The following is a 17945-nucleotide window of genomic DNA, read 5'->3' as shown; positions in this document are numbered from 1 at the left end:
GGTTAGGGAGGTGGACCAGTAACTGGAAGGTCCTCCATGGGCTGGGTGTTGGAAAAAGTGGTACTGAACTGGCTACTGGAGGTTTTCTTGTGTCGGATCATTAATACTAATAATGTTGTGCCCTTAACCCCAGAGGTGTGTGTGAGACAAAAAAATATACTTACAGTATCTATTCTATTTTTCCTATAGACCTGTGTAAGAACGGTGACATTGACTACTGCGAGCTCAACGCTATGATCGGCTTCAAGAACATCATTGCTGATCCGGTCACGTTCAAGTCACGGTCGAGCTATTTGGCTCTGACCACCCTGCAGGCCTACTACTCTATGCACCTGTTCTTCCAGTTCAAGACCACCTCGTCAGATGGACTCATACTGTTCAACAGCGGGGATGGAAACGACTTCATTGTGGTTGAGCTGGTCAAGGGGTAGGTTGTCATTCATATTGAAGGATTGGGCGGGTTGTGTGTGTTCGTGATTTTGGAGTGTGTGTGCGCAGGTGTGCGCGAGTGTGTGTCTGCATCATTATTCATGTGAATGCCTTTTTCCAGCTACCTGCACTACGTATCAGACCTGGGGAACGGAGCTCACCTGATCAAGGGCAACTCCAACAAGCCCCTGAATGACAACCACTGGCACAACGTCATGATCTCACGAGACACTAACAACCTCCACACCGTCAAGATCGACACCAAGATCACCACCCAGACCACCATGGGAGCCAAGAACCTGGACCTGAAGGGTAGGCTTTCTGGGGCTGGGGGTTTATGTTCTCAACATACTTTATACTCTGACGGAGGGTGGCACTATTGTTATTGCGTTGGGGTACAGTGTCTCAGAGGAGCCAATTGACTGTTACTGGTCTGCTGTTTGACAGGGTTAGTGGATGTTTTTTAAAGAAGATCAGATGAGAGTAAAATCAATGTTACATTGAACTGTGAAGTTATCTATCAATGGAATTACTGTATCACAAGGCCCATCACTATATACTGTACAGGCACAGTGCTATGTTTCTAGTCTAGAACTGAGAATATGCCTTAAAGTATGCAGTGCTATATATATATATATTTAAACATAGCACTGTGCCTGTACAGTGTATACAGTTTATATCAGTAGCTATTATTCTCCACCAGGGGTCAGTGATTCCACACTAGTTTCCTGTGTTCTACTGAACAGCAACGCATCAATATTTCTGTTCTTTACCGTTGTCATTCTGAATAGTAGAAGTAATGCTGGTTGTATTATAGACACCAGTTATCACCTCATCAGTGATATATTAACCCCTGTCCATTCGTATACCCCCTCCTATGTACTTACTTAATCCTCTTCATTCCTATGAAAAATATAAGGCTTCAGTGAGAGAGCACCACTGTTGCCTATCTGCTGCTTGCTTGGAGATTGGGTTCCTTGACAGGCCACTATCCTTCATCTTTTTCCTACCCTGTCCTTCACAGGTGACCTGTATATTGGTGGCGTGGCCAAAGAGACGTACAAGGAGCTTCCCAAGCTGGTGCACGCCAAGGAGGGCTTCCAGGGTTGCCTAGCATCGGTGGACCTGAACGGACGCCTCCCGGACCTGATGTCGGACGCCCTGGCATGTGTGGGCCAGATAGAGAGAGGCTGCGAAGGTAAAAACACACACACACACACACACACACACACACACACACACACTAGGGTGGCCCGTCCTCTTCTTTCTGTTCCGGGTGGAAATTTATCGATAACATTAAGTGATTTGATAATAGTCAAAGTTGTTGTTACTGTGACATTGTGAATGTTTTCCTCTCAGTAATGTTTATTTTCTGTGCCCTGGACCACACATGGTTTTAAAATACAGACAAACAACTTGAGGGTTTTTTGCAATTTGATTTGACATCGGTGATCTCTCCTCTAAGACTTCTGCAAGGCATCTTTGCTGGTTACAAATTGAGGAAACGTAGACAATAGCTTGCCTGAAATAAAGTGTATTACACATTCTAAAATCCTCCAGGTTTCTAAAGGGGAATATATTTTGGTCACACATTGTTTGGATGTAGATAATCTACAGATGGTCATACTATCAACAAACTTTCTCAATTGAAGTGGCTATGAAAGAATCATTTTCTTTCCACACACCAGAAACACACTTTCGCTGATGCTGTTACTTCTGGCCTTTCTTCACGGCTTCACGCTCTTTCCCATCGTCCTCTCACCTAACTCATTAACAGACCTTTCATTTACTTCTCAATGATGTGAACACTTTTGCCTGTTTGTCCACAGTCCAGGTGTCTGCTCACCTGTACCCCCCCCCCCCCCCACACCACACACACACATGTAGACCGACCCACACACCGAAGCAACAATATCAACACCCTTTGGCACATCATCTACCATGTTAACATCCATCAAGTATGTTGGTAGGCTGTTAGAATACGTCAAAAGCTGCCAGTCCTCTACCCTCGTCAGTTCGGATTCTTTTGGCTACAGGATAATCAGATTACTTTCGCTAACAACATTTGTATTGTTAGTGTTATCCCATTCTACTGCACTGCTCTGCCCTGCTCCACACACACACACACACACACACACACACACACACACACACACACACACACACACACACACACACACACACACACACACACACACTGTGTTCCTTGCATGCTTAGTCTGAGTGTTTGCCAGGAGCAATCCTCTTGAATTATGGATGAGAATTTTGTTGCATAAATGAATATAATTTGACCTTCGTCTGCATTCCAAATAACTCCCTAACCCCTGTATAGTATACTACATTTGATCAGGCCCCATAAGGCTCTGGTAAAATGTATTACACTATATAGTGAATAGGGTGCCATTTGGGACACAGTGTTAGCATTGTGTTTGCACCACTTTCAAAGTCAACATTTGATGTATTTGTCAACGTCCTTCTCACTTTGGTTTTCATTTCACATTTCAAAATATCATCCTCCTCCACTCTTCCCCTGTTATATTTTTCTATGTATGTAAGGACAATGCTATGATTTTTTTCTCTCCCTGTTTTAACGTCATCGTTGTTTTTTTATACCCAGTAAACTCGGGTAGCTTAGGGAACTGTTCCACAGAACTGCAACATATAATAATAATACAGGATAATACAGGTATAATATTCTGCAACAGAGTACAGGATAATAGAGGTATAATATTCTGTAGCAGAGTACAGGATAATACAGGTATAATATTCTGTAGCAGAGTACAGGATTATAGAGGTATAATATTCGGCAGCAGTGTACAGGATAATAGAGGTATAATATTCTGTAGCAGAGTACAGGATAATAGAGGTATAATATTCTGCAACAGAGTACAGGATAATAGAGGTATAATATTCTGCAGCAGAGTACAGGATAATACAGGTATAATATTCTGTAGCAGAGTACAGGATTATAGAGGTATAATATTCGGCAGCAGTGTACAGGATAATAGAGGTATAATATTCTGTAGCAGAGTACAGGATAATAGAGGTATAATATTCTGTAGCAGAGTACAGGATAATACAGGTATAATATTCTGTAGCAGAGTACAGGATTATAGAGGTATAATATTCTGCAGCAGTGTACAGGATAATAGAGGTATAATATTCTGCAGCAGAGTACAGGATAATAGAGGTATAATATTCTGTACCAGAGTACAGGATAATAGAGGTATAATATTCTGCAGCAGAGTACAGGATAATACAGGTATAATATTCTGCAGCAGAGTACAGGATAATACAGGTATAATATTCGGCAGCAGATAATAATAATACAGGATAATACAGGTATAATATTCTGCAACAGAGTACAGGATAATACAGGTATAATATTCTGCAGCAGAGTACAGGATAATAGAGGTATAATATTCTGCAGCAGAGTACAGGATAATACAGGTATAATATTCTGTAGCAGAGTACAGGATATTAGAGGTATAATAGAGGTATAATATTATTCTGCAGCAGAGTACAGGATAATACAGGTATAATATTCTGCAGCAGAGTACAGGATAAAAGAGGTATAATATTCTGCAGCAGAGTACAGGATAATAGAGGTATAATATTCTGTAGCAGAGTACAGGATAATAGAGGTATAATATTCTGCAGCAGAGTACAGGATAATATAAATATAATATTCTGTAGCAGAGTACAGGATAAAAGAGGTATAATATTCTGCAGCAGAGTACAGGATAATACAGGTATAATATTCTGCAGCAGAGTACAGGATAATACAGGTATAATATTCTGCAGCAGAGTACAGGATAATACAGGTATAATATTCTGCAGCAGAGTACAGGATAATACAGGTATAATATTCTGCAACAGAGTACAGGATAATACAGGTATAATATTCTGCAGCAGAGTACAGGATAATACAGGTATAATATTCTGCAGCAGAGTACAGGATAATACAGGTATAATATTCTGTAGCAGAGTACAGGATAATAGAGGTATAATATTCTGCAGCAGAGTACAGGATAATACAGGTATAATATTCTGCAGCAGAGTACAGGATAATACAGGTATAATATTCTGCAGCAGAGTACAGGATAATAGAGGTATAATATTCTGCAGCAGAGTACAGGATAATATAGGTATAATATTCTGTAGCAGAGTACAGGATAATAGAGGTATAATATTCTGCAGCAGAGTACAGGATAATACAGGTATAATATTCTGCAGCAGAGTACAGGATAATACAGGTATAATATTCTGCAGCAGAGTACAGGATAATACAGGTATAATATTCTGTACCAGAGTACAGGATAATAGAGGTATAATATTCTGCAACAGAGTACAGGATAATACAGGTATAATATTCTGCAGCAGAGTACAGGATATTACAGGTATAATATTCTGCAGCAGAGTACAGGATAATACAGATATAATATTCTGCAGCAGAGTACAGGATAATACTTAAGTGAAAATACCTTAGAAGCCGGTGTTTGGAGGTTATATTGGAAAGGGTGTTGTTGGCAAACCGGGTTGCGAACATATTCAAACAATGGTTTACATATTTTCATTCAAAACGTTATTTTGAATAATTTATTCATACTATTTCATCCTTCCACAAGATATAGTCCCGACACACAAATCCAAGGTTGCTACCCAAGCCGGCTGGTCGTTCGTTCTATTGGTTCGGTTGCCAGAGACGCGACCCAGTTGTTCAGTCTTTTTGTTCTGTGTCTATGGACGCGACCTAGTCATGTGTTCTAAATGTTCCATTGCCATACTGGCTGGCGACGTTCTTATCCCTTGCTTGCTTGCTCACCAATTACAGCTAAATAACTTACAGTCACGTCAAACAGTGCAGCCAGAATAACAGCAAAGTAGATGCATTTGTTTAATCTGTTTTCTTGTGACATTTATTTGGATACATCCATAGCGATGAGCTAAGGATGCGCAATTTCGCCTGGCGTAGAAAATGTGCTCTCTCATCAGGACACTTGTTCAGAGGAGCTAGCCAACAACACAGCTAACACATTCACTTTGTTCCGTTTGACCTGTTTTCTCTTTGCATAAAAATTATGCTGATTCATGATTTCGACAGGCAGAGAAATGCTGCCTTCCTGTCTCTCATCCCGAATCCCGACACGTTCATTACTATGGGACATCTGGAGATCTAATTAGAATATTGAAACAATGTTGCAAATGTTGGAGAGACAAACAACAAGGTTTCTACAAATCTCCCGCTGTTGTAAATGAAATGCTTGTCTAAAAGAAATGTGAGAAAAAGTCTAGATGCTTTTATAGTGAAGATCAAGTTTATAAATTGCCTGGCTGGGCTGATTGAGACAGTGGACTGCACAGTCAGATGGAACATAGTAAATAGCCATTTTAACATTATAGATTTAGCCGGTGGTGACTTGTGGACTAGACACCGGCTGGAATGCGGGTTTAACCAATCAGCATTCTGGATTAGACCCAACAGTTATACTTGTCTTCAGCAGAGTACAGGATAATACAGTTATTCAAGCTTCCAAAGGAAGATACACAATAGGAATAGACACATAGTGGAACAACTCCGTGTAGGTCTAAATGACTAAATCAAATCAAAGTTTATTTGTCACGTGTGCCGAATAGAACAGGTGTAGATCTTACAGTGAAATGCTTACTTACAGGCTCTAACCAATAGTGCAAAAAGGTGTTAGGTGAACAATAGGTAAGTAAAGAAATAAAACAAGAAAGGACAGTATGTGATTTCCAGTTTTTGTATTATTATAGTTTGTATTTTATTAGAGTATTAAACCTCCCCCACCCCACCTCTCTTCAGAGCACACACATATATGCTGTTGTATTATTATAGTTTGTATTTTATTAGAGTATTAAACCTCCCCCACCCCACCTCTCTTCAGAGCACACACATATATGCTGTTGTATTATTATAGTTTGTATTTTATTAGAGTATTAAACCTCCCCCACCCCACCTCTCTTCAGAGCACACACATATATGTTTTTGTTTCTGCAGCTTTTTTGCTAAATATACATTCAGTTTACATATCACACTTTACATATACATACAGTTTACATATCGCACTTTATATATACATTCTTCATACGTGGTACTTTTATATATACAGCAATCCAATCACATAGCAATAATACATTACCGAACATGTGATTGTATGTCTACTAAAAGTACATTTCCGCCACTTCCTTCACCTCAAAGAACCATTAAAACGTATCCACTTGTAATGACCAGACATTCTCTTGCTTTTATTCTCCTCTCTTTTATATTTCTGAATTCATTCAAGGCTATTTCTCGACGAAGGTGTTTCGCTAAATCATTCAGCACATTCTCTCCTTTCTGCTTCCTCCTACAGGACTTACTTGACTTGTTTGTTACTTTGTATCTCTGTCGTCTCTCCATCTTCTCCTGTCTCTATCTGTTTCTCTCTGTTAATACAATCTCTGACAACATTTCAGTGCTTTACTAACATCTGGTATATTTTGCCTTTTCCTTTCCTTATTGTTTCGCTGACTTGATCAAGTTTCATTGATGAAAGCTGACTTGCAAGGTAGATAGCTTCTGTTTGTTTGATACAGACCGCCCCAACCGTCCACGAACCCCCCACTCCCCCAACCCCTCCACAACCACCACTTCCACCTCTCTTCACATCCTCACCCCTCCACAGCCACCTCTCCACAACCACCACTTCCACCTCTCTTCACATCCTCACCCCTCCATAACCACCACTTCCACCTCTCTTCACATCCTCACCCCTCCACAGCCACCTCTCCACAACCACCACTTCCACCTCTCTTCACATCCTCACCCCTCCATAACCACCACTTCCATCTCTCTTCATATCCTCACCCCTCCACAACCACCACTTCCATCTCTCTTCACATCCTCACCCCTCCATAAACACCACTTCCATCTCTCTTCATATCCTCACCCCTCCACAACCACCACTTCCATCTCTCTTCACATCCTCACCCCTCCACAACCACCACTTCCACCTCTCTTCATATCCTCACCCCTCCACAACCACCCCTCCACAACCACCACTTCCATCTCTCTTCATATCTTCACCCCTCCATAACCACCACTTCCATCTCTCTTCATATCCTCACCCCTCCACAACCACCACTTCCATCTCTCTTCACATCCTCACCCCTCCATAAACACCACTTCCATCTCTCTTCATATCCTCACCCCTCCACAACCACCACTTCCATCTCTCTTCACATCCTCACCCCTCCACAACCACCACTTCCACCTCTCTTCATATCCTCACCCCTCCACAGCAACCCCTCCACAACCACCACTTCCATCTCTCTTCATATCTTCACCCCTCCATAACCACCACTTCCACCTCTCTTCATATCCTCACACCTCCACAGCCACCTCTCCACAACCACCACTTCCACCTCTCTTCATATCCTCACCCCTCCACAGCAACCCCTCCACAACCACCACTTCCATCTCTCTTCACATCCTCACCCCTCCACAACCACCACTTCCACCTCTCTTCATATCCTCACCCCTCCACAGCAACCCCTCCACAACCACCACTTCCATCTCTCTTCATATCCTCACCCCTCCACAACCACCACTTCCATCTCTCTTCACATCCTCACCCCTCCACAACCACCACTTCCACCTCTCTTCATATCCTCACCCCTCCACAGCAACCCCTCCACCCACCACTTCCATCTCTCTTCATATCCTCACCCCTCCACAACCACCACTTCCACCTCTCTTCACCTCACCCCTCCACAACCACCACTTCCACCTCTCTTCATATCCTCACCCCTCCACAGCAACCCCTCCACAACCACCACTTCCACCTCTCTTCATATCCTCACCCCTCCACAACCACCACTTCCACCTCTCTTCATATCCTCACCCCTCCACAGCAACCCCTCCACAACCACCACTTCCACCTCTCTTCATATCCTCACCCCTCCACAACCACCCCTCCACAACCACCACTTCCATCTCTCTTCACATCCTCACCTCTCCAACTCAACTCAGGGTGTTACATCACTCCCATGTCATAAGGAATGGGCTTCAACCCCATAGGGAATACAAGGCTCACTCACCTGTCCAATCCTAAACCGACCCCTAGATCCTATACCTCTGAGAGGATTTGACAAACGTTAGCAACATAAATAGCTCCACCTTGCCCTCTGATATGCTAGTTGGAAGTTTCACCAAGTTTCCTATACCAATGAAATACTTTCGGATTTCCACAAGTGCATAGGGCGTAGGGTCTAGGGGACGATTCGGAAGTGGACCCCCACCACAATCTTGTATGACAGCCTATGGGTCTCTTGTTATCGTCTTACAGTCACTTATGTTGTACTCACTATAGTTTATTGTATTCACTGCACTCATGTCTATTTTGTCACATATGGTATACATTTTATATACCATTATTTTATTGCATGGCTCATAGTCTTCCTAACAACATATACATGTTGCCCACTGTATGCATGGAATTGCACCAAATACTTATATCATTGTGCAATTTTGAATCAAAATAGATGGGGTCTTACTGTAGCTACCTCATGTTTGTAAGACAGCAATCGTTGTTACCTGTGTGAAGTGTGTCAAATTGTACTTTTCTTATCAGTGTAAATACTATTATTTCAATACTATATTTGTTTTATTCAGTATTTATTGATGTTGTATATGGGGCAGTAGGATGGAAACATGTACATAAGTGTTAATTCACAAAGCATCATTCATAAGAATAACCATTTTTGATTGAATAAATAAATGAATAAATAACCATAATTAAACTGAACACTAATCATTACAACTAGTCACTACTTCCACAACCACTAAAACTAATAAAAGTGACACAAAATGTGCAATAAGATACTGTCGGCCTAATATACAATAGCATTATGGGACAAAGTAAAAGGTTATAAACTTCACACTTTTAAGAACTGAAATATGTAGTAGTGGATTAACTAATAGTCATATATAATTTGTAATTCACCATAATCACCATTGTAACAACATGTATCATTATCCAAGATAATCTCATTCATAATCTCAGCATAACAAACTGAACCATGCTACATAACTCTGTTTAACATCCATACTAACCCTGTGTCATTCCACTGGCATTAACACTCCCATTAGCACAGCCTACAGAGGGGCTGACTGACATGGAAGACAGATGACATTGCAGACTGGCTGACAGCCTGGCAGACAGATGACATAGCAGACTGGCTGAAAGACAGAGAGACAGACAGTGGTACAGACAGACAGACAGACGGACATACAGACACACAGAGAGAGGTATAGACAGACAAGCGTATAGACAAACAGACGGACAGACAGACAGACAGACAGACAGACAGACAGTGGTACAGACAGACAGACAGACAGACAGACAGACAGACAGACAGACAGACATACAGACAGACAGACAGACAGACAGACAGACAGACAGACAGACAGACAGACAGACAGACAGACAGACAGAGTGTTTAACTTAATGCCAAATAAAGATATGGTGGTGTAATGTGTGCAAACAGACCACCTAAAGTGATGTGTGTTTGACAGACAGACAGACAGACAGACAGACAGACAGACAGAACAGACAGACAGACATACAGACAAACAGACAGACAGACAGACAGACAGACAGACAGACAGACAGACAGACAGACAGACAGACAGACAGACAGACAGACAAGCGTATAGACAGACAGACAGACAGACAGACAGACAGACAGACAGACAGACAGACAGACAAGTGTATAGACACACAGACGGACAGACAGACAGACAGACAGACAGACAGACAGACAGACAGACAGTGGTACAGACAGACAGACAAGCGTATAGACAAACAGACGAACAGACAGACAGACAGACACAGACAGTGGTACAGACAGACAGACAGACAGACAGACAGACAGACAGACAGGCAGAGACTATGAACGGTGTCTGTGACATTGTTGTTCAATGCTTATAGCTGCTGATGATGATCTTTACCTTGTTTTTTTTTGCATTACTAAAGACGACTGAAGTTTTTAGACCCTCCACAAGAGACAGACCTCAGATTGTCTCAGATCCTGTCTTACTTACTACTTTATCTACCTATGGGGCGGCAGGGTAGCCTAGTGGTTAGAGCATTGGACTAGTAACCAAAAGGTTGCAAGTTCATATCCCCAAGGTACAAATCTGTCATTCTGCCCCTGAACAGGCAGTTAACCCACTGTTCCTAGGCTGTCATTGAAAATAAGAATTTGTTCTTAACTGACTTGCCTAGTTAAATAAAGGTAAATACAAATGTGGATTGATCTAATTAACCATAACTGTTACTGTAGAATCTGTCAGAATGGGATGTGTAGGCTGACAAGCAGCAGTAGCTCTGGTATGAGGTTTTTCCATCACTGGTTATTTGGAGAAATCACAATGTCGCAGGTGTTAGCATCTTTCTCAATTTCGAAATGGGAGGGAACATTCAGCCCGTAACTTGCAAAGGAGAGGGTGGAACTCCTCGTTCCCGTGCCGCTCCTCGTTTTAGCATCTATTCATCTCTTCTCTTTACATGTATGGATCCAGAACCTAATCAAGCAGCTGACCAATTACGTGAGGCTTTAGTTCTAATTTTAGATTAGACCCTCTATGTTAGATGTATCTTGCCATGTAAAAACATGCACAAACAGAAACATATATCTAATCACTCGGGACGTGATGGAAACGTCTGAATGGTTTTCTGATTGGATACAGCGCCTACTTTCCTTTTTCTACATTTCACCTGCGGTGCTCTTTCTTTTTGACTCAAGAAACAATCAAATGTGTTGCTATGGTTTCCCTTTCTCATAATAATGTTGGTTCTTTCCTAAAAACAGTTCTGAGACTGTAAGAACATAATAACTATGTGGATAAATAAGCAAGAATACCTTAAACTCACTAAAACAAAAGACAATCTCTGTAAATGCAACATAAATATTATTTAAACCTGTCATAAAAAACTCACTGGTTGACTGTTCAATGAGTGTTTTCCGTGTCTCTGTATAAGTACGTGTGTTTGTCTTTCTGTGTGTGTGTGTGTGTGTGTGTGTGTGTGTGTGTGTGTGTGTGTGTGTGTGCGTGCGTGCGTGCGTGCGTGTCGTGTTTCTGTGTGTAATGTTTTTCTGTGTAGAGTGTTAGTGTGTGAGGGAGCAAGAGAGAGTGAGAGAGAGAGAGAGAGAGGGGGGGATAGAGGGACAGAGAGAGAAGTATGTTTGTCTCAGTATGTCATTTGTCAGTATGTAACATGTGTTTCATACTGTATGTGGGTAAGTGGATTACAAGAATGAAGTTGGATTATGCTTTTAATCGTATTTACTTGTTTAATTCTCTCATCACATATACACATACATTTGGTCAAATCTGATCACATATTTTAAGTAATCCCTCCCTCCCCTTCCTTACTCCCCCCCCCCCCCCCCCTCCCTCCCTCCCTGTGCACAGGCCCCAGTACAACGTGCCAGGAGGACTCGTGTGCAAACCAGGGTGTGTGTCTGCAGCAGTGGGAGGGATTCAGCTGTGATTGTAGCATGACTTCTTTCGGAGGGCCACTCTGCAACGACGGTAAGACAGACGTCATTCTTACCCCCTGTTTGTGTGTACTGTACACACAGCTGTACCCCCCTGTCTATGTGCTCACACACTCTTCGACACCCACCCTTACCCCAATCTACTTAATAAGTATATAATATAATAATATGTCCAATTAGCAGACACTTGTATCCAAAGTGACTGCACACCTATACACACCCTTCTAATGTATCTGTATTGCACACACATCTACCCCTATGTACAGTACCAGTCAAAAGTTTACTCAGTACAGGGTTTTTCTTTATATGTACTATTTTCTATATCAAATAACACATATGGAATCATGTAGTAACCAAAAAAGTGTTAAAAAAATACAAATATATTTTATATTTGATATTCTTCAAAGTAGCCACCCTTTGTCTTGATGACAGCTGTGCACACTCTTTGCATTCTCTCAACCAGCTTCATGAGGTAATCAGTCACCTGCAATGCATTTCAATTAACAGGTGTGCCTTGTTAAAAGTTTATTTGTCTAATTTCTTTCCTTCTTAATGCGTTTGAGCCAATCAGTTGTGTTGTGACAAGGTAGGGGTGGTATACAGAAGATAGCACTATTTGGTAAAATATAAAGTCTATATTATGACAAGAACAGCTCAAATAAGCAAAGAGAAACCACAGTCCATCATTACTTTAAGACATGAAGGTCAGTCAATCCGGGAAATGTGAAGAATTTTGAAAGTTTCTTCAAGTACAGTTGCAAAAACCATCAAGCGCTATGATGAAACTGGCTCTCATGAGGACTGCCACAGGAAAGGATGACCCAGAATTACCTCTGCTGCAGAGGATAAGTTCATTAGAGTTACCAGCCTCAGAAATTGCAGCCCAAATTAATGCTTCATAAAGTTCAAGTAACAGACACATCTCAACATCAACTGTTCGGACGAGACTGCGTGACTCAGGCCTTCATGGTCCAATTGCTGCAAAGAAACTACTAAAGGACACTAATAATAAGAAGAGACTTGGGCCAAAAAACACAAGCAATGGACATTAGACCGGTGGAAATCTGTGAAACGCAGAGTACGTGAACGGATGCTCTCCGCATGTGTGGTTCCCACAATGAAGCCTGGAGGAAGAGGTGTGATGGTGCTTTGCTGGTGACACTGTCAGTGATTTATTTAGAATTCAAGGCTCACCTAACCAGCATGGCTACCACAGCACTCTGCAGTGATACGCCATCCCATCTTGCGCTTGGTGGGACTATCATTTGTTTTTCAACAGGACAATGACCCAAAACACCTCCAGGCTGTGGGTTATTTGACCAAGAAGGAGAGCGATGGAGTGCTGCATCAGATGACCTGGCCTCCACAATCACCCGACCTCAAACCGATTGAGATAGTTTGGGATGAGTTGGACCGCAGAGTGAAGGAAAAGCCACCAACAAGTGCTTCAGCATTCCAGGTGAAGCTGGTTGAGAGAATGCACACCACTGTCATCAAGGCAATGGGTGGCTACTTTGAAGAATCTCACATATAAAATATATTCTGATTTGTTCCACTCTTTTTTGGTTACTAAATTCATAGATTGAATGTCTTCATTGTTCATTTACAATGTAGGAAATAGTAAAAATAAAGAAAAACCCTTGAATGAGTCCTAGGTTTTGACTGGTACTGTATGTATACACACACATCCATGTATAATCATATGGTCATTCAGACATGTTTAGTGCTACAGAACTAGATATTTGGAACACATGTTAGCTGCTTTCTATGTACTTCATTACATCATCTTGTCTGTCCCCATTGAGTCATTGATACAGACACTCAATGAACTACCTCAACTTATTCCTGTCCTTGGTGACATATTGTACACATTTGTGCCTCCCTCCAAGAGAGGTGGATCTTAGCCATACAGAGGTAGGATCTTCATTTGAGCCAGTTTGCTACACCAGGAAAATAATCATTCAGCATCAGGAAATGTGCATTATTTTGTGGATTATAATTCAAGTCTGAAATGTCAAAGTGGAAAGCCTTTTAAAACGGTACACATTTTAAATTAAGATCCTGCATATGTACATACATGCGTACTGTAATGTGCACTGCAACCTATATAGGACTGTATTTTGCCCGTTTTGACATCTTTTGTTGTACACCCACGCAAAACACACTTCAAGTCTGCCTTCACTAAAGGCTTGCTATAAATTCCACATTGCATACATCAAGTTCCATACATTGAGTTCCATACGTTGAATTCCATATATATTGTATCTTGACTGAGTAGCCTTTGTGCCAGAAGAGTTGACTAAAGGTAAGTGTTGTCATCATCAGGGTGGCAACAATGAACAAGTCCATTTGGAACATTGGAAACCACTTTCTTGGAACCCCTCTGTTTTCATTAGAAGTTATTATTTTCCATGTGGACTCTGACACTATAAATGAGAACACTTCTGTCCTATACTTGTACATGCTGCGTTTGACAACTCATTGGCAATTATTATATTACTGTTATCCACTGTGTGCAGCACTTTACCTGACAGCAATAGAGGCATGGAGGACACAGCAGGAATTTACCTGACAGCAATAGAGGCCTGGAGGACACAGCATCAATTTAACTGACAGCAATAGAGGCCTGGAGGACTCAGCAGGAATTTACCTGACAACAATAGAGGCCTGGTGGCCTGGACGCAGCTCATTGCTGCTTTGAATTGTTTCACTCTTTCATTTCTCCCACCAGTAGATTTGATGTGGCATTACACAACATGTCAAAAGAACATAACATGTATTATGAGGTGACAGCTATGAGGCGTGACTGAATGGACATTTGGGAAGGTGCTTACTCATATTAAAGACTGTTACTGCATCTCAAATGGCACCCTATTCCCTAGTGCACTACTTTTCATCAGGGTTTCTCAAAACTAGTGCACTATATAGGGATTTAGGGTGACATTTGGAATGCATCACTAGAGAATGAGGAGAAAGGGGGGGATGTTGTCTTATTAATGATAAGCCCTAGAGAGAAGGGGACGGCAATACTGGGAGAATGTGGGAATGCTTGCAATAATTCTGCCAAATAGCCTGCTGTCTTATGCAAAATATGCACGAGGCACAAGGGGAGAGTGTGCAGTGGTTATTATTTCCTCTGTGGTGGTTTCCACTGTAATGGGCGAATGGAGGAAACTGCTGAACAGCACTTTAGTAAAAGAGAGAGAGAGAAAAAAGAGAGAGAGAGAGAGAGAAAAAAAGAGAGAGAGAGAGATAGAAAAAAGAGAGAGAGAGAGAGAGAGAAAAAAAAGAGAGAGCGAGAGAGAGAGGGAGAGATTGGAGGGATAGAGATCAAGGGAGGGAGGAAGACAATACAAAAGTAATTGAGGGATGGAGTGAGGCGGCACTCTGTGGATGGAGCTAGGGCTGTACTGTAGACAACACACAAATGAGGGAGGAGCAGGGCAGCATAGATGGTAATACACTGCTCAAAACAATAAAGGGAACACTTAAACAACACAATGTAACTCCAAGTCAATCACACTTCTGTGAAATCAAACTGTCCACTTAGGAAGCAACACTGATTGACAATAAATGTCATATGCTGTTGTGCAAATGGAATAGACAACAGGTGGAAATTATAGGCAATTATCAAGACACCCCCAATAAAGGAGTGGTTCTGCAGGTGGTGACCACAGACCACTTCTCAGTTCCTATGCTTCCTGGCTGATGCTTTGGTCACTTTTGAATGCTGGCGGTGCTTTCACTCTAGTGGTAGCATGAGACAGAGTCTACAACCCACACAAGTGGCTCAGGTAGTGCAGCTCATCCAGGATGGCACATCAATGCGAGCTGTGGCAAGAAGGTTTGCTGTGTCTGTCAGCGTAGTGTCCAGAGCATGGAGGCGCTACCAGGAGACAGGCCAGTACATCAGGAGACAGGCCAGTACATCAGGAGACGTGGAGGAGGCCGTAGGAGGGCAAAAACCCAGCAGCAGGACCGCTACCTCCGCCTTTGTGCAAGGAGGAGCAGGAGGAGCACTGCCAGAGCCCTGCAAAATGACCTCCAGCAGGCCACAAATGTGCATGTCAGAAACAGACTCCATGAGGGTGGTAATGAGGGTCCGCGTCCACAGGTGGGGGTTGTGCTTACTACCCAACACTGTGCAGGACGTTTGGCATTTGCCAGAGAACACCAAGATTGGCAAATTCGCCACTGGCGCCCTGTGCTCTTCACAGATGAAAGCAGGTTCACACTAAGCACATGTGACAGACGTGACAGACCCCTTGTGAGACCATATGCTGATGCGGTTGGCCCTGGGTTCCTCCTAATACAAGACAATGCTAGACCTCATGTGGCTGGAGTGTGTCAGCAGTTCCTGCAAGAGGAAGGCATTGATGCTATGGACTGGCCCGCACGTTCCCCAAACCTGAATCCAATTGAGCACATCTGGGACATCATGTCTCGCTCCATCCACCAACGCCACGTTGCACCACAGACTGTCCAGGAGTTGACGGATGCTTTAGTCCAGGTCTGGGAGGAGATCCCTCAAGAGACCATCCGCCACCTCATCAGAAGCATGCCCAGGCATTGTAGGGAGGTCATACAGGCATGTGGAGGCCACACACACTACTGAGCCTCATTTGGACTTGTTTTAAGGACATTACATCAAAGTTGGATCAGCCTATAGTGTGGTTTTCCACTTTAATTTTGAGTGTGACTCCAAATCCAGACCTCCATGGGTTGATAAATTTGATTTCCATTGATCATTTTTGTGTGATTTTGTTGTCAGCACATTAAACTATGTAAGGAAAAAAGTATTTAATAAGAATATTTCATTCATTCAGATCTAGGATGTGTTATTTTAGTGTTCCCTTTATTTGAGCAGTGTATATTCCCTGCCATGCAGCTGCCAACCAGATAAGAAGCTTCTCTCTTTTGTTATCAGGGAAGAGAGCGTTAATAGATTTCAGCGTTGGCGCGCCCCTCTCCTTCGCTCCTCCACTCTTCCACTGACCACCATGATAAAACATGGGAAGGATACTCGTGTCAGAAGAGATGTGAAACATTTTTTACCCCAAACAGTCATTCAAATTTGCACAAAATGTACATCTCTCCTGTTATCTCCCTCTCGTTTTCTTGCTCTCTCGATTTCAGTCTTTTATAACATTCTCTCTCCCTCTCCATCTCCCTCTCCCAAGCTCTTTCTCCTTTCCCTCTCCCTCTTCATCTCCCTCTCCCAAGCTCTTTCTCCTTCCCCTCTCCCTCTCCCAAGCTCTTTCTCCTTTCCCTCTCCATCTCCCTCTCCCAAGCTCTTTCTCCTTTCCCTCTCCATCTCCCTCTCCCAAGCTCTTTCTCCTTCCCTCTCCCTCTCCATCTCCCTCTCCCAAGCTCTTTCTCCTTTTCCTCTCCCTTTCTCCTCATTCATCTATTCCTCTTCATCCTAAGCACTGTCTTTGGTCTGAGAGTTATACTTTATGGCAGGGTTGTGAATGAGGAGGTGTTGAGAGATATCTATCTATGAAGGCCAAGCAAACTCCAGGTGAACCCCGGCCCTGTTCATTTAAAAGAGAGGAAAACTCTGGCATGGCCCCCTTCTGTTCCTTTCCCTTTTCTCTTCTATATCATCCATAGTCATCCCTGGCCATCCAGCGAGGTGTGTGTGTGTGTGTGTGTGTGTGTGTGTGTGTGTGTGTGTGTGTGTGTGTGTGCGTGTGTGCGTGTGCGTGCGTGTGTGTGTCTCAGCAGGTAGAGTCCTCTAGTTGGGGCATAGTGCATGTCCTGTAGCCAGTGGGATGGCAGGTTTATTCACAGGAGGCATTCCTGACAACACATCTGGATATGTTCTTCCCACAGCAGTAAATGAGCTACTTCTCTGGGCCTGACTGGTACACACACACACACACACACACACACACACACACACACACACACACACACACACACACACACACACACACACACACACA

At 42.7% G+C, this 17945-nt stretch overlaps 1 protein-coding gene across 11 annotated transcripts in view; it reads left to right on the top strand.

Moving 5' to 3' along the window:
• The window catches only part of LOC139376886 (neurexin-1a-like), a 574009-nt gene that overhangs the window by 282042 nt on the left and 274022 nt on the right, over window positions 1-17945 (top strand). For 10 of the 11 annotated variants that reach the window (XM_071119862.1, XM_071119864.1, XM_071119861.1 and 7 more), the window contains 4 exons: window positions 190-427; window positions 551-741; window positions 1454-1627; window positions 11912-12031. In XM_071119862.1, the coding sequence (XP_070975963.1) occupies window positions 190-427; window positions 551-741; window positions 1454-1627; window positions 11912-12031 (723 nt within the window). Of the gene's footprint in view, window positions 1-189; window positions 428-550; window positions 742-1453; window positions 1628-6974; window positions 7002-11911; window positions 12032-17945 lie in introns of all 11 variants that reach the window. The other variant, XM_071119860.1, reaches the window with a different exon arrangement.

Source organism: Oncorhynchus clarkii, chromosome 20 (assembly GCF_045791955.1).
Source record: "Oncorhynchus clarkii lewisi isolate Uvic-CL-2024 chromosome 20, UVic_Ocla_1.0, whole genome shotgun sequence".
Taxonomy (NCBI): Eukaryota; Metazoa; Chordata; class Actinopteri; order Salmoniformes; family Salmonidae; genus Oncorhynchus; species Oncorhynchus clarkii.
This window is presented reverse-complemented; position numbering and strand designations above follow the sequence as displayed.